General features: G+C 38.2%; 1 protein-coding gene across 14 annotated transcripts in view; it reads right to left on the reverse strand.

Annotated features, from left to right (window-relative positions):
- The window catches only part of BPTF (bromodomain PHD finger transcription factor), a 133,372-nt gene that overhangs the window by 47,568 nt on the left and 67,612 nt on the right, over nucleotides 1–18,192 (reverse strand). For 11 of the 14 annotated variants that reach the window (XM_018065368.1, XM_018065377.1, XM_018065375.1 and 8 more), the window contains 6 exons: nucleotides 16,538–16,726; nucleotides 12,725–12,912; nucleotides 10,871–11,226; nucleotides 9,603–9,734; nucleotides 1,426–1,555; nucleotides 879–1,017 (listed from right to left, as the gene is read on the reverse strand). In XM_018065368.1, the coding sequence (XP_017920857.1) occupies nucleotides 879–1,017; nucleotides 1,426–1,555; nucleotides 9,603–9,734; nucleotides 10,871–11,226; nucleotides 12,725–12,912; nucleotides 16,538–16,726 (1,134 nt within the window). The remainder of the gene's footprint in view (nucleotides 1–878; nucleotides 1,018–1,425; nucleotides 1,556–9,602; nucleotides 9,735–10,870; nucleotides 11,227–12,724; nucleotides 12,913–16,537; nucleotides 16,727–18,192) is intronic. The other 3 variants (XM_018065376.1, XM_018065372.1, XM_018065370.1) reach the window with 1 other exon arrangement.

The following is an 18,192-nucleotide window of genomic DNA, read 5'->3' on the forward strand; positions in this document are numbered from 1 at the left end:
TTTCTATTTAGCAAATAGTTATTGAGCATCTACTAAAGGTAATTCAAGGACAACTTTAATAGTTTAAAAAATCTACCAGTCTAGGTTTCACAAGAACCATTCACAAGTAAGCCCAATCAGTTAGCTAAGTGTGTACTTATTTGACCTACAACACAGGTTTCACAACAAAGACCATACCACACCATAAACCAGCAAATTATACTGCAGAGCGAACAGAACTGCTCTTGAAAATCACTTAGATAACAAAAGAGACTTGACAAGGTAGAGTGCAGAAAGGGGAATGGAAGCCAGCAGACAGAGGTTTAGCCAGGATTCTATTACTCTTCGTCTATGTGAGCTTCAGCATGTCCCTTAACATCTTCATGAAATAATTTGTTCATGTAGCATGAGTTTCAAAATACATGGTCTTCTAAAAGGACAGTTTACCTCTAGAATTCTGTGATTCTAAATACTGAAGTCATCAGCCAGTGGCATAAACTGAATTAATCTCTCCTTTACGTGATAGTGTTATGGAAGCCTCTATTGCTTTCTTTCTGGTTTTGTTATACGTTACAAATCTGAAGTCACCAGAGATTTGATTCCTCAAGAAGTTAAGCAGTATTGAATTTAAGATTTTAGAAAGACAATTAAGTAGCTGAGGTCTTCTTTCTTTCAACAAGTTCTATTCTCTGACCTTTTAAAGCTAGAATCCTAAGTATCAAAACCCTGTGAATAAAGGTAATTTTAAAAATGAGAGCTTGTTAAACTACATTAGTAATTTTACACATTCTAGAAAGAATGTCAGAAAAACTTTTATCTAAAATATTGTCAATATACTACAAATTTGTAAGAATATGGATCAGAAACAATTATGCAGGAAAATAGCTTCAGTTACTTACCTCCTTCTACTGGCTTTCTGTAATGCACATTGGTATTGCCTGGCAATTTAGGAACAAACCTATAAACATGAGTTTTACTAATCCAGCTCCAACCACCATATCCTGTTACTCGGTATTCCTCTCCTTTTTGTTTCCAAACCTGGTGTAAATAAAAACATGCTGATTAAACAAGAATGAGAATGTTTCATAAAGCACATTTGATTTTACATATTTTTACCAAATAAAATCAACAGTCAGGCAAATTAATTTGCCAATTTTATTTTCACCCAGAATCAAAGATTTCTGAAGAAACTTAAATATTCCTGATACAAAATGTAAAAACCAATTTTACATTTTATAACAATTTCTACAAATTCGTCTGATGACTCACATCTATTTTACTAAGAAAAACCTATGCTTATAAAATTGCTAGAAAGATTTACTTCGTTCAAACTATGTTAATTAAGAGTGTATCAAAAGTAAAATAAAATTACTAAGTATTCGAAGTTGCAGAATCAAAGTCTCAGAAATGGCTAACACTTTTAAATAAGATCATCCTAAAAATTACCTGATGTTTAACTGGAAATGTGTATTTTACCCATGTAGCTTGCTGCATTGTTTCTTCCTCTTCTTGTTTTTTCTCCTTTTTTTTGACTTTCTCCTTTTCTTCTCTTTCAATTGATGTCATTCTATGTAACCTAAGAATATATGAATAGAAAGACAGAATTACATTTAAAAAATAAAAAGATAAAAATACAGTACTGAAGATTAGGATGGTAAAAGCAAAGGATGATTAACTATAATTCCACAACCCAGAAAACTGACAAGTCGCAAAAAATAAGCAGATATACAATTATGTAATAGTAGAAAATCAAACAGTACAAAAAGGCAAAAATAAAACTTGCTGTCCTTCCCATATGCCTCTCCATAAGAAATAACTCACTTATGACTTACTTCATGGATATACCAACATTCTAATCACACAAAGGATGTTATATTACAAATACAATTACACAGTTTTTAATCAACGGAAAACTGCACTAGATCTTTCCAAACCCTAAGATACATTATCTTCTTACCTCCCCACAAAAAGATCAACAAGTCCCAAAACTTTTATCAACCAATATTTCTATTTAGCACTTTCTATTTAGACTCTCTTTAGTAGAGTCTTCACAGGGTCCACTAACATAGAATTTAGGCTTCCTACAAGCAGAGAGACAGGGACCCGCTTTTGGGTGACTGGAAGGGTTGGGCAGGAAGGACCACATTAATCAGGCAATAATCACTAGGCATATGGCATAGACCATGCTCTTTTTTTAAGGCAGGAAATCAGATACCACTGCACCTATCTGTAAGGAGACAGGTGAGTCTGTGGTGAGGCTTTGCTTTAAGTTGATTACACTAGATTTCTTGAATGGGAGTATTTCCCATAAAAAAGAACATTAACCAAAGTCTACAAAGGAGCGCCTGTCTCTAAAAGCCCTAGTGGTAGAATAACTGCTTTTATCATACCTTACCCAGAAGTAGCTAATTTCAAATGCACAGCTATATGGAAAGAAGAAAGAGCTCTTTTGTTAACTGGGGGAGTGGTAGGTGCTACAAAGATGTAAGAGGGGATTTAATTCTTTTTTCTTTCTCCATCCTTCCACCAAAAACCTATCTCCACTCTGAAACAAGTTTCATGTCCCTATGACTACAGGACCCTAGAATCTGTTAACTGCACACAACTAGTATAGCAACGATTCTTCATTCTCTCACAAATGACAGGAGAAGAAGAAAGGGAGGAAGTTCTCACCGGGGAGTCTCAGATATCACAGATCTGCAGCCACTCTGGAGTCAGGGAGTGGGGCAAGCTCTGTAGGCACAGCTTGGTGGAAAACCCGACAGCCTCAGCTCCCCAGACTACAGGAGTGACTGAGCCACAAGCAAGCAGTATTTCTCCACAGGGATTCTGTGGGCTCAGCTTTAAACTCCTACGAAAGGCCAGGTCTGACACAGCAACTGAGCCACCTTCACAGATGCTGGCCAGAAAGGAAGCCCTGTCTGGGGAGAGCACCAGTGCACTGACACTCTGGGAACACACAGCTGAGCCTGGCACTCGGCCTGTGCTCTTGGTGTTCATGTGAGGAACAGGTCCATCTTCATCACCAAAGACAAACGCTTTTCTTTGCTGGGGATGCCAGGCCAGTGAGACAGTACTGTAGCTAACCTATGATTTCCCTCTACCAGAGCAGATTCTATTGTTTTCAACACTGCTGAGACAATCCTTATGGGAAAAAGCAGCAAGAAAGGTGAGCTATGAAGGGGTTCACTTCCACATGGTTAGGCAGAAATCCTGGCTACTGCTGGCAGCCTGGTGGCCCCAGGAATCAAACCCCAGGAGGTTGGTAGTCTGAGCCTCCAGACGCTGCTCCACACTGGAGGGCACACTGGAGACAGGGGTTTCCTCCATGCGTCCTCGGCTCACAGAGACCCAGGCCACCAAGTGCAGAATGAGCCTCCACTCTGTTCCCCATGTCCATGGGGCTTTGCTGTCTCTGTCTTCCTATTTCTTAGTAAACATGAGGAGTAACCCCTTATGTTTCCCACTGGTAGGATGGCTGAGTCCAAAGAGCATTGTATTTAAAATGCTGACAGTGCCCAATTGCTCTGCAGAATTATATACTTCACATTGCCATCGACTCTAGTCACCCTGCTTTCCCACACCTTCACTCGTCAGCACCAGATTTCTAAATTATTAGCCCAACTGAGAAAGAAGAAATATTATCCCATTGTTTTTATTTACACTTAATTATGAGAGAAGTAACCACTTTTTTTTAAAATGTCTACTGGCCTTTCACATTTATTTTGCTGCCAGATGCCTGTTCAAATCCTATGTCTTGTCGGCAATGGATATTTCATTTATAAAAAAGGTCTTTTTCATTTTAAAGGAAAGTTTCCATTTGTGGTGCAAATATTTTTCCTCAGTGTCTCAGCTGTCTTTTGAGTTTGATTATATTATTTTTCCACTGAGAATTTTACATACATATATCCACTTTTTTCATCTATGGCATCTGGGTTTTATATCTGTTTGAAAAGAAAGTATCACAACAAAAATATAAATTAATCCATGCTCTCTTATTTAAGCTTTTTGTTACTGTTTTTAACAGTATGTTGTTTTTCTTTTTAATCCTCATTTGTCTGATGAATGTTTTTGCTGAAGCAGGAATTTGGATGACATTTTCCCCAAACACACCCTCCTTCCTTGTCTGACAGGAAAAGCTATCACAGTAGATTTCCATGTGTATTTAGGTTTATTTTTGGATTCTCTGTTTGATTCCTCTGCTCTACTTTTTCTCTAGGACAAAGTATTTTGACTATTGTAGCTTCAAAACACATTCTAAATATCTAATCCTTTTCCTGTAATACCTGTTTTCCTTTTCTTACACAATAAGTCTTCTAGAAGAAATACTAGTATCATTTTGGTCAAGTCTCCCTCACTCTCCAAAAGGAAAACTATCCACATTGCAAATGAAAATTAAATTTGATAGACTAAATTAGCATAATTAGTATACTGTATGGAAGCATATGATGTCTCTTTCCATTTACTCAAAGTATATCCTTTATATCTTTTCCTTCTGGCGGGGGAGGCGCTGAGGGGAGGGGGTGCTGCTGCTGTGTGTCATGTGGATCCCAGTTCCCCAATCAGGGACTGAACCCACCGTGGAAGTGTGAAGTCCTAACTGCTGGACTGCTGAGGAAGTCCCAAGGTAGCCTTTATATCTTTAGCAAAGTATAAATGATTTCTTTACATGCCCTGAATTAAATTTATTCCTGGTCTGAAGTATTGTGTTATTGCTGGATATTTTCTTCATTATAATCTTTAAAAACATGTAAACTGCAACCAGGTTAAGAAACAGACCCTTATCAATAACGACTACATCCAAAGCTAGAATGTCCCACCCCAGGCAGGCATTATGCTGACTCTGTGCTGTGCTATCATTTCCTTGCTTTTCTTCATAGTTTTACAAGCACCTAACGTGTGTCCTGAAAACCCAGTAGCGAGAATAAAACCAGCTGCATGAGCAAGAGCAATATTGTCACTATTAAAAAAAGCACCCCAGGAAAAAATAAACTTGTCTCCGGGTCACACTTCACAAGTTAAGAGCTTCTTGTGGTGCAATTACAGGGTGGGGCCATCAGCAAGGGCTAGAAGACTCACCACACTCAGGGAACCCGGCAGGACCGGGTATAAACAGCTGCACTGCCCAGAAAGAATCCCAAGCAGATTGCTCTGCACTTGCTGCTTCCGTGCCTTTCAAGGATTCTACGGTGTGACTGGTGAAAATTCTCAGTTCTCCCCCACTGACTTGGGATCTGCCTTTCTTGGTTAGGGTACCGCTTGTTCACCTGCAATATTGCTTCCACAGCTACACGGCACTGCGTTCTCTGTGGTTTCCCTTGTCCCTGTTGGTTTATGCTTTGAAAAAAATCCCTTTGCATAGCTATGGTGGAGTTCAATAGGCAACAAAACTAAACATACTTTTTAATTTGTTATTTTAACTCAGAACTCCCTCTGTATTTTTTTCATGGTTACTATTTGTATATATAAATCCTATTGTGGAGTACAGGGGCCACCTTTTTAATTTTCATATTGTTTTATAGTTTTTCAGTCAATTAAGTATATAATTAAACCAACTTAAATAACTATCCCTACATTTACCTATGTATGTTTTACATCTCTTGGCAAACTGCATTAACTAATACTTTTAGGAAAAGTTAACAGTAACAGTAGGGATTCTCTTGTTTTGTTCTACCTAAATGTTAATGGGAAAACTTCAAGAGTTCCATAAAAAAATGATGGTTTGGTCTGAAATGTATCTTTACAACAAAGCAGGGTGGGTAGAGGTAGTCACTCATCTATTTCTATTTACTTAAGTATTTTTTAATACTTAATACAAGAATTAATAATGAACTCATATCTTAATAAACAAATACCCTCCTGACATCTAAAGAGAAAATCAAAGTTTTCTCTGACTTCTTAAGATAGCACGGTATTAATAATCTCCTAAAAACAGACAAATGTTCAATGCCAAGAGGAAGTCAATTTTGTCACAATTATTCTTTTAATTTACTCCTGAGTATATTTCCTAATGCTTTAAGATTTCCTGCATATACTTCTATTTGCTATTAATTATTAATCAATGGTAAATATTAATAAATGAGACAGGTTCTTACTTTTCCATTTAACTATTTGCCTATTTATCAAGTTATAACACAGACAGAACTAATGCACAAGATTTCCTTTTTTCCATATGGAACAATTTAAATAGAATTACCTGTTTTCCTAAAATTTGAAGAACTTTCTTATGAAATCCTCTGGTCCTGCCCAAATCCTTACTCTGATAGGCACAGTGATATCCTTCAAACTGAACCAGACATTCTTTTCGTGCCTAAGAGCATGGCCTCTGCCCTACCTCCAACGGCTGACACCTGTGGGACTCCTCCTCCCCAACCCTTCTCCCACTTAAAACAAGGCGTTCAACAGGATGCTTTCTCTACAGATGTAGGAAGCCTGAATGCTATGTCAGTGGACTCTGAAGGTTTGAAATCACAGCATCACCGACAGAGAATCAGAAATGTTCTTGATATTGGTTATTTGTCCTTTGACCTCTCCCTTTGTTTTTTTTCACCTTTCCTGATAATCTCATAGAGATTAGTAAACTGTAATAGTATCTAAGTTATTTTTAATCCTAGGAAGAATTTAAGTCCATTCCATTTGTGTAAGTTTCTATCAGGAGCAGCAATTACATTCAAAATAGGAGGGAGAAAGGAGAGAGGGAAAAAAGTGTCCATAAGATTTATAGGTTGGTGGGGAGGAGCGGGGAAGAATTCAGAAAACTTACAGTAACCTTTGACAGATAAAAAATATTTAGCAGGCATACTTACTTTTCTTTAAAATTTCCATTATAAGGTAAAATACAGCTGTAAAAATCAACACAAAATATATTTATATTTTTTTAAAAGTATAGCATTATACCTTTGGAGTGGGCCCAAAGGGGCAGGCAAGGTAGGAGGAGTCTTTAGTTCAGTCAGTGGTGTCTGTCTCTTTGTGACCCCATGGACTGGAGCACGCCAGGCTTCCCTGTCCATCACCAACTCCCGGAGCTTGCTCAAACTCATGTCCATCAAGTCGGTAATGCCATCCAACCACCTCATCCTCTGTCATCCCCTTCTCCTCCTGCCTTCAATCTTTCCCAGCATCAGGGTCTTTTTCAATGAGTCAGTTCTTCGCATTAGGTGGCCAAAGTATTGGAGCTCCAGCTTCAGCATCAGTCCATCAATGAATATTCAGGACTGATTTCCTTTAGGATGGACAGGTTGGATAGCCTTGCAATCCAGGGGACTCTTCAAGAGTCTTCTCCAACACCACAGTTCAAAAGCATCAATTCTTCGTACTCAGCTTTCTTTATAGTTCAACTCTCACATCCATACATGACTACTGGAAAAATCATACCTTTGACTAGATGGACCTTTGTTGGCAAAGTAATGTCTCTGCTTTTTAATATGCTATCTAGGTTGGTCATAACTTTTCCTCCATGGATCAAGGGTCTTTTAATTTCATGTCTGTAGTCACCATCTGCAGTGATTTTGGAGCCCAAGAAAATAAAGTCTGTCACTGTTTCCACTGTTTCCCCATCTATTTGCCATGAAGTGATGGGACCAAAGGCCATGATCTTAGTTTTCTGAATGTTGAGTTTTAAGCCAACTTTTTAACTCTCCTCTCTCACTTTCATTAAGAGGCTCTTTGTTCCTCCTTGCTTTCTGCTATAAGGGTGGTGTCATCTGCCTATCTGAGGTTATTGATATTTCTCCCAGCAATCTTGATTCCAGCTTGTGCTTCATCCAGTCTGGCATTTCTCATGATGTACTCTGCATATAAGTTAAATAAGCAGGGTGGCAATATAGCCTTGACATGCTCCTTTCTCGATCTGGAACCAACCTGTCGTTCCATGTCCAGTTCTAACTGTTGCTTCTTGACCTGCACACAGATTTCTCAGGAGGCAGGTCAGGTGGTCTGGTATTCCCATCTCTTGAGGAATTTTGCACAGTCTGCTGTGATCCACACAGTCAAAGGCTTTGGCATAGTCAAATAAAGCAGAAATAGATGTTTTTCTGGAATTCTCTTGCTTTTTCCATGATCCAGCGGATGTTGGCAATTTGATCTCTGGTTCCTCTGCCTTTGCTAAAACCAGCTTGAACATCAGGAAGTTCACGTATTGCTGAAGCCTGGCTTGGAGAATTTTGAGCATTACTTTGCTAGTGTGTGAGATGAGTACAATTGTGCAGTAGTTTGAGTATTCTTTGGCATTGCCATTCTTTGGGACTGGAATGAAAACTGACCTTTTTCCAGTCCTGTGGCCACTGCTGGGTTTTCCAGATTTGCTGGCATACTGAGTGCAGCACTTTCACAGCATCATCTTTTAGGATTTGAAATAGCTCAACTAGAATTTCATCACTTCCACTAGCTTTGTTTGTTGTGATGCTTTCTAAGGCCCACATGACTTCACATTCCAGGATGTCTGGCTCTAGGTAAGTGATCACACCATCATGGTTTTCTAGGTCATTAAGATATCTTTTGTATAGTTCTTCTGTGTATTCTTGCCACCTCTTCTTAGTATCTTCTGCTTCTGATAAATCCATACCATTTCTGTCCTTTATTGTGCCCATCTGTGCATGAAATGTTTCCTTGGTATCCCTAATTTTCTTGAAGAGATCTCTAGTCTTTCCCATTCTATTGTGATACTCTATTTCTTTGCACTGACCCCTGAGGAAGGCTTTCTTATCTCTCCTTGCTATTCTTTGGAACTCTGCATTCAGATGGGTATATCTTTCCTTTTCTCCTTTGCCTTTCAATTCTCTTCTTCTCACAGCTATTTGTAAGGCCTCCTCAGACAACCATTCTGCCCTTTTGCATTTCTTTTTCTTTGGGATGGTCTTGATTAGTGCCTCCTGTACAATGTCACGAACCTCTATCCATAGTTCTTCAGAAGGAGTCTTACTTATCACATTAAGTAATAATTTATGCTTTTCACTGTAAGCTTATATTATTTTTATAATAAGAACTTTTAAAGTTACAAAATAAATCCATTCGAGCTAAAAAGTAGAGTTGCGTCACAACAGCTATCCTTTTTGTTAACCAGGTGCTAAAGTCACGTAACTCTTGGACTACTTAGGAGCTACATCATGTTAGGCCAAATACTCGTTTCTAAATATATCAGATCTCCAGTACATTCCAGAATAAATATTCAAAACACATGAGCATTCTTCCTATTCAATAAAAATGCTTTCACTTGATGTTGCTTTTTCAGTTTCTTTTTTTTTTTGGCTGAGCCTTACAGCGTGCAGGATCTTAATTCCCTGCAGGCGAAGCACAATCTTAAACCACTGGCCCCCCAGGAAAACCCCTAAAGATGTTTCTTTTACTTGAGAAAATATTTTTCATTTGTATATACCTGATCTCTTCTGCTCTTCATTACAATCCTATGTCATAAATAAGAACTAATATTCATTCAGGGTTATACCTTAGAGAGGAGAAAAATGAGGTCAAGGTTGTTCAGTTGCTCAGTTGTGTTCGGCTCTTTGCGGTCAAGATTAGTTCAGTCTTTAATATGGCTTTTTAACGACATTAACTTTCATTATTAGTAGACTAATACTCCAAAAGGGAGTCTAACACATTATTCATAAAGCTCAGGACTCACTTACCTGGTATGTCCTAAAGATTCCCGCCAAATTGGCAGCATCACAACTGGCTTGACTGCACACTCCAAAATAGCTAAAGCCAATGCAAATTCTCTGGGTTTGCTACACATCTGAACAGCCTTGATCCAATTTGCCCTATATTTCAGAAGTGGGGGAAAAATGGGGAAAAACAAAATTTCATCTTGTTGATCCTTAAATTAAAACCACCAGAGTTGTAATTTATGACTTTACCTTATAAGGCATGTCAAAGTGTTAGTCACTCAGTCATGTCCAACTCCTTGCGACCCCATGGACTGTAGCCGTCCAGGCTCCTTTGTCCATGGGCTTATCCAGGGGAGCCCCTGGTGGCTCAGCCAGTAAACAATCTGCCTGCAATGCAGGAGACTTGGGTTCAATCCCTGGTTGGGAAGATCCTCTGGAGAAAGGAGTGACTAACCACTCCAGTATTTTCGCCTAGAAAATCCCATGGATAGAGGAGACTGGCAGACTACAGTCCATGGGGCCGCACAGAGTCAGACATGACTGAGTGACTAAGCACGTATATAAGGCATATGTTTCTAGGCTAATCAAGTACAAAATACACTGCTACTGGAAGTTTCTACCTCACAGAATCACAGATTTTGAACACTGGAGGGATCTCAGAGGTCAGTTAGTCCTCCAAATCCTTACACCTTCTATATGTCCCAACTTTGCTGGGACTCCATTTGGATCCAGGAATAAAGACTGCTTTCCAGAAATCTTCCAAATGTCAGTGTTGGTTCATTAACTTTATATGTTAAATTAATCAATCAATTAATCAATTTATTGGTCATACCGCACAGCATACAGGATAGATCCCTGACCAGGGATTGAACCCATGCCCTTAGAAGCATGGAGTCTTAACCAGTAGACTGCCAGCAAAGAAGTCTTGGTTCAGTAACTATAGAAGTACACTCATAGTCCTAACATCCTCAATGTTTTGCTGACTAAACTGATGTCATTCAATTTACTAATAATGATAGTTTAGGGATTTCCCTACTGGTCCAGTAGCCAAGACTCTACACTCGCAATCCACAGGGCCTGAGTTCCATCCCTGGTCAGGGAATTAGATCCTACATGCCACGACTTAAGATCCTGCATGCCACAGTAAAGACCTGGTGCAGCCAAATTTTTTAATATTTATTTTAAATTTTAATATACACATTTTTAAATGAGTCTAAAGTGTGCAACTGCAATAATTTTATAAATATTTACTATATTCACAGCAATAAACAAACCTTAGTTTCCTTTACCTGTGCGAAGCCCAATTGGGATGAAGAAAGGAGGAAGGGATATTGTTTTCCAACTGGGTGATAGTCAGTCTCAGAGTAGATATAGTAAGAACTTTGGACCCATGGACAGAACCATTCCATTTGAACTCTCCAGCTGGAGTCAAGCAGAATTTATGTGCAAGATGTCTTCTCTTATCATGGTCTTCTCTGTGCTGATGCTTATTCAACGCAAATGAATTGGTGGAGTACTGATTGTGGTAGACACGATACTTCCCCTCTTGACCCAACTTAAAATAATTGTTGATGTTTCCCTTCATGACCACTTCCTTTTTGGTGCTCAACCGTGAAATTTCTCCTTGAGAGTTAACTACTAGTACCTGGCCAAGAAAATAAAAAGAGACTTCATTATTTGTGTCAAATGCATAATAAATCTGATCAACTGTCTTTCCACAGTTTTTAATTTATCATTCAAAGTAAGTTAAAATATATCTTATGACTGCACTTTTGAAGTTAAAAGCTCAGTTATAAGCTAAAGCTAATTATTTATCATTAAACAACCAAGATGTGCCTGTAAAAAGAAAAAAAATTAAGCTTTATTAAAGTGCCTGTCATATGTTGGACATTAGTAAGTACTTTTATATATCTCAAATATACACCTGAAACCAAATGTGTGATATGTAAATCATTCAACAATCATTATCTCAAGCTTACAATACTCAGGGGTTAGGGTTAAGCATGAGGGCATTACATGTACTATTTCCCTCCAAAATACACTCCTAAAAATATATTTTATTCTGTTCCTTTTATCATTCCAGCTTTAGATAAGAGCCCATAGATATATGAAAACAGTGTTTTAAATAGTTGATTCCAATCCTTTAGTGGCCTGTGAAATCAATAGTGGGCCTTATCCAGCTTAAAAAAAAAAGAAGAACTATAATACAATAGACTAGGAAAGAAAATACTAGAGCACTCCCCACCCAGTAAGGTAAAATCCTATTTCAGGAAACTTTTAAATATATGTACTGGGCTGCTAAGGGCTTCCCCAGTGGCTCAGTGGTAAGGAACCTACCTGCAATGCAGGAGACACAGGTTCAATCTCTAAAGGAGGAGGAAATGGCAACCCACTCTAGTATTCTTTCCAGAACAAACCCATTGACAGAGGGGCCTGGTGGGCTACAGTCCGTGGTGTCGTAAAGAGGTGGACACAACTGAGCATGCGTGTGCACACTGGGCTATGAAAAATGTCTTACTGAGGGTCAGAGTGAAAAAGTAGCCTGAAAACCTCTGCTTTAAAGCCTTTTCTATGATGTTAAAAACACTACATATTCTTGCAAATATCTACCCTGCAAATAATTCTCAAATCTGAAAGACACAACTGTGACCCTTATTCAATCACCATGGCTGGCTGGGGGACAGAAATACTGAGTCTCAGCTTCCTTTTTTTTTTCTTCAAAATCGGGGTTAAGATGATGTTCTACATACTACTGTCTGCTGTCAAGAGGTTAAGTCCCATCCTTTAGTTGCAGGTTCACCTAAAATGACTACAGTCAGATCTGAGCATTAAACCTTTAATAAAGCCCACAAAGAGCCTACCTGTTCCCACATGTGAAAAAGAAGCCTCTATCTCTTTAGAACTGCATACAATAAAACTAACCGTATATAAAAAAGTATCCATGTTCAGCATTTCTAGGCATGGATTGAAACTGGGGTGTACATTTATCATAACATAAACCTAACACTTTTCATCTTCTTACACACTACACTCTCGAAGTGAGGAAAATACAGTTTAAAAGTGTATGTCTACAAACATCTTGCCTCTATTTTAAAAATTATTTTACATTCCAGAGATGTTTGTTTTAAACAGGAATAACACACCTCTTTCCCCTCCTTAAATAATTTATTTGCTTCATGGGCTGCAGCAGCCACCTGTTGGCTCTTCAGCTGACTCAGTTTGCTGTCTGGGTTCCGTAACCTGGTGATAATCCGAGTTGAACCAGATGCTCCTCTTCCTCCTCCAGGAGACTCACTTATTTCCCCGTTAGACTTCTCTGATTTGAAATCACCTGTTATCAAACGAAAAGCCAAAAGTAATTGCTAATAGTAAGCAGACTATATATAATAAGTAATAATACCTTACTAATCCAAATATTCTATCTGACAGACAACTAAGATCCAGAAAACAAACAGAAAAAGTCCTTGAATAGCCAAAGCAAATGGATTAATTCTTCAAAGTTTTACTCCAAAGAAATTATGTCAGAACTTCACTGTGAGTCATTATTTTACAGAAAATTCAAACATGCCAGGTTATCTGTTGTAAAGCTCATCTACCAGAAAAGCGGAAGGGCTGCTACAGGTTAACAAGGAACAAACATAACTCAAAATGCAAACTAATAAAATATTGCCTTATATATTCAATGTGGGTTTCTGTATTAAAAGGATATAATTACTTTTAGAAAGATTTCCACTGAAAGTCTGTTCAAATACCTAACTGTTTAAAGCTTATAAACATAAACTGCATGTTCTCCTAAGGAATCTAGGTAATTATCTGTGTTTGCAGACAATGTACATATGAAAATCAACTGCATTAGTTTTTTTTTTAATATAGTAAAGACCTCTCATATTTTCATAACATCAATTTTTTAAAGTGATGGATTTAACTGCCAAGGAGCAACTTCTGCTTTCCCATGAATCTCACTTCAGCTGAAAATTCCTATATATTCTAAAACTATTGCATCACTATCCAATTTCCATTGGCCAGATGGTTAAACAAGACCTCATTTTCCTTTTTCAGTTTTTAAAAACTAAGTGTGGCAACGGCAAATGAGACACCAAGCAGACAATAATGCCACTGACTAAATCAAGACGCGGCATCTTGCCATCTCAGGCTGGAGAGCAGGTAACCTTCAAGGTGAGGTAGCAAAGCAGTTGGTTAGACTTCCCACAATTTTCTCTTGGGTCTCAGACCATGACTCTACCCATGCTGGAGGTTTGTGCCAACATGTTGAGCTACAGTGGCTACTTCTCAGGACCATCACTGAAGTTCTCCAATAAAGACATTTTAAACTTCACTTAGTCAAGGCCAGACTTCCTAAAAGCAGAAAGGGAACAGCGCGGCACTTTTTAAACGGAAGGCACTCAATTTACAGCCAAGGATCCAATAGGCAAGAGTCCATTTGTTGCCACTTACTAAATTTAGCGCAAATAAGGGCGAGGAGGCAGAAAATTCATCCCTGGGGGAAATACTTGAAGGAACAGAGAAAGGGGACAAGGCTGAGTGGAGGTCATTATCTACTACACCCTGCAAAAAGGGTGAATTCTCCCTGTTACAAAGGAGGGAATCACAGCGATGCAGCCTGCAGGCAGAGTCCAGAACTGCTGGACCCTGGTCTCCCTAACTCCCTGTTTAATGATGTCAAGAGGCAGGAGCCTATACAGACTTTGCTCACCTGAGGGCTAGGGCAGACAAACTGGGTGAGTAGAGGGGGTGTACCTTCAGGTACCCTGAGCCAAGTTTCTGGGCGTTAGGTACGAGCTGGGGGTCCAAGCAATCTACAAGGGGTATGACTGCCAGAAAAAACTCCAAACCTGTCAAACAGGATGTATAATTATTCAAACCTACCTACAGCAATTTCCAGCAGGCTATCCCTCACAGGTGGACCTAGGCTGGTAAAGCAAGATGGCCTCCAGCAGGGGGATCTTGCCATGTTCTTCTCACATCTTGTCCATATCCATCCTCCCAGAGAATCTCCCCCAAAATGCCAGCCAGGTTTACCAGAGAACACCGTTCACCGTCAGGATAATGAGTGTTACAGGTAGTTAAAACTCATAACCTGGCTCATGGATTGTGAGATCAAGGTAAGCCACATCCAGATGTAATCAAAATAGTACACACAATACACAGAAATCCTAGATACAACGTTATCAGATGTAATTTGGGGAGAGAAGTTTTTGAAAAAATTTTCAGTTGTGGGTGAGACCTTTGCATTGTGTCAGGCAGAAGCGCTTCTGAATCTACGCCTGTACCAAGCTAGGGTGGAACTGTGGATATTCACTGTTTGCTGTTTCCACATCTCTCTTTATTTGGAAAACCATTCCTACCCGACTCGAATCATATACTTTTGCTGGAGCCATCAATCATAATACCTTGCCTGCCCTGGCCACAGGGGTGGAAACAATTCCAACAGGCCACTCAAATTCCTTCCTCAAGCACTTTTGATTTGGAGCAGAAGTAGGGGCCTTGCCTTTGGGTCACAGACCATGGAAACTTATGAATACATGAAGCCGCTGAGGCCATCTTCCCTGCCACTTGGGAAAAGCCTGTCTGTATTAGGAGAGAACGAGGTTAGCACACAAACATATGCAGATCCAAAAAGCTGAGACAGAAAGAGGAAAATGGAAAGAGTTTTGATACCTGGGGGGTCCAGTTATGCCTGATGATGGCTTGGACTTCCCAATTACATGAGCTAATTAAATTCCCTTTTCACTTAAGCTAGTTTAAGCTGGTTTGGTCACTTGCAATTGAAAAGGTTCTAATTCAAACAGATTTCCATCTCACACACAAAATTATACACCAGCAGGATTAAAGACAAAGTTATAAAGTATTTTAGGTGAAATTACTGTAAAACATATGTATGTTCTTGGGATAGAGATGGTCTTCCTTACTTAGTAAGACACAAAATCCAGAGAAATCCTAAAGAAAAAGATAGATTTAAATGCATAAAAAAATGTAAAGACTTTCTGTACAAAGCAAGCAATGCCTATTTAAGTATAGAGGTAAAATCAAAAATTTATACCCAAAATACATAAAGTGTTCCTAAAACTCACTGGGGAATATCAAAAGTCAAGAGGAAAAACTGAGCAAAAGACATGAATAAGCAATTCACAGAAAGTTCAGCAAACACATGAAAAGAAATTCAACCACATTAGTAAGCAGGGATATGCAATTTTTTTCATGAAATACCACTGGCCAAAATGTAAGAGGTGAAAATGTGAAGAAATACACATATATGTAAATTATTAGTATAAATTTCTTTTAATGTACAATTAAGCAATAGCCATCATTATTTTTAAAATGTACCTACCATATGATCCAGCAATTCCACTTACTGTATCTACACTGCCAGAAATACTTACATAAGGAGACAAAGATATATGCTGAGGATGTTAAAAAGCACCACTAGTTGTAATAAGGAAAAAACTGTTAACAGCCTAAATGTCCATTAATAGAGAAACAGTAAATGAATTATGGTTCATCCGTACTGTGGCATATCATGCAGCAGGTAAAAAGAATAAATTCAATTTATTACATGAAAAGAACCCCTACATGTATTACTGAGTGAAAAAAGCAAGATGCAGACAACACATGCAGAATGATCCCGTTTAAATATTTTTTAAAAAAATGTTTTTTGTAAGCATACATACATAAATGTAACTACACGGAGAAAGATACAATACCAATTAATGGTGGTTACCTTTGGAGAGGGGGTGTGAAACAGATGTATTTTTTCCTATATGCTTGTTTTTTAAAAGCAAAAACACTGAGTCTGAGTGTTACTTATGCTTTAAAAAAAAAAAAGAAAGAAAGAAAATCCAAATCTTCCCACCCCCATCAAACTTGTATTTTAAAAAATTAAAAAAATTAAAAAAAAAAAGAAAAAGTTCCTCTCGTTGTATGAAGTGTATCCTTACCTATCTCTTCTTGAATAGAGACAGGTGTATGGGGCTCTCTTTCTCCATTTTCAGGATCGTCAGCTGCCTTAGCAGGCTCACTCTGGGAAGAGCTTAGTTCACTGCTGCTGTTACTGAGCTCCAGATTAGGCTGGATGCAGGTAGTGGGAGCACTAGTGTTACTGCTGTCACATGTCTTGTTAGGTTCTTCTAGAAAAATAGAATATCTGAGTTTTAAACTGGAAATCACATCAAAAATAACTAATTGTCAGAAAAGACATTTAATTGTTTTAGGGTTGCATTACAAAGCCAGATTTTCAAAAGAAAAAGCTGCTCATGTATGAATAATGCAATGTATGAAACGAAATTTGTAAAGAACACCCTGTGAACTGTCTTTTAAGTCTCTCAGCATTAACTCAACACACAGTACAAAGCAGACCATCTGTCAGAGTCAAGTGATGTAACTATCTCACAGAATTTATGATGATATGATATGCCAGATACTGCAAAAGTAAGTTAGTGGAGAAAATCCCTCAAAATCAGAAATTTATATTCTTACTTTTCAAAAAGTCTTCAAACAGTATTCTAAATGGAATTAAACAGGATTACTTCTCTCTAAGGTTTTCCTGCATGAATTCTATACCCCCAAATTTAACTACAAGGCAATGCTTAAGTGATTGCTAATTTTAAGAATATAACAGTATTAATAAGAGTATAGTTGCTGAAAGACCAAAACGAACACTACCATGTACTGAAAGCCTATGTTGTTCCTCGGTAGGTCAAAGATCTAGAGCCTCCTTGTGTATTTCATTTTCCCACTATTAAGGTAGCTTTTATATCAATCATCTAAATTAAAAGTGATTGACAGTACAGTACAAAGACTATCTGTAATATGTTGTGAGTTCCTAAATTTTGTTTTGAAGGAAAAAAACAACAACCTGATAGAAAAATGGGAAAAATATATGAACAGTGACAAAAGAAATGAAAATGGCCTTTAAACATGGAAATAGGCTCATTTAATTAAAACTAAAAGAAATGCAAAATGAAACTATATGGAGAAACTACCTCCCAGCTACCAGAAGAGCCAAAAACCCAAGTCTCATGATATACTCAGGTCGAGAGGCAGTAGCTTAAGAGATACTGCCATACACTGCTGTGGGAGTGGCAAAAGGGTGCCAAGTGGATACAAGGGAACTGACGATACCTAGAAAAATTACAGTTGCAACTACTCTTAACCTAGCAATCCCATGTCTATAAATCTATCCCCAAAGTCACTGGCAGAAATAATACTACACTGCTTATTTGCAGAGGTATTCACTGTAGCACTATAATGGCAAAAGACCAGAAAAAGAAAATGCCCATCAATACGGCACTGGCTGAATAAAAGACGGAACATACAGTAAAATATCATGCACCATAAAAAGGACTGAGAGGATCATTATATCCACATACAAACTGATCTCAAGATTAAACGTAAAAAGAAACATGCAGAAGAGCACTTAAGAGTATGCCAACATTATGTAAGAAAAGGAGAAAAATATGAATTTATGGATATATTTTGCCTTTCTATACCAAAAAAAACCACTAAAGAAAAATGAATAAAAATGGCTACCTATAAGGGAAAGGAAGGATATAGTTACCTAGAGAGGGAAGGAATGAAAGTGAAAATTCTCTGA

The sequence above is a fragment of the Capra hircus genome, chromosome 19, assembly GCF_001704415.2.
Source record: "Capra hircus breed San Clemente chromosome 19, ASM170441v1, whole genome shotgun sequence".
In the NCBI taxonomy this organism is placed as follows: Eukaryota; Metazoa; Chordata; class Mammalia; order Artiodactyla; family Bovidae; genus Capra; species Capra hircus.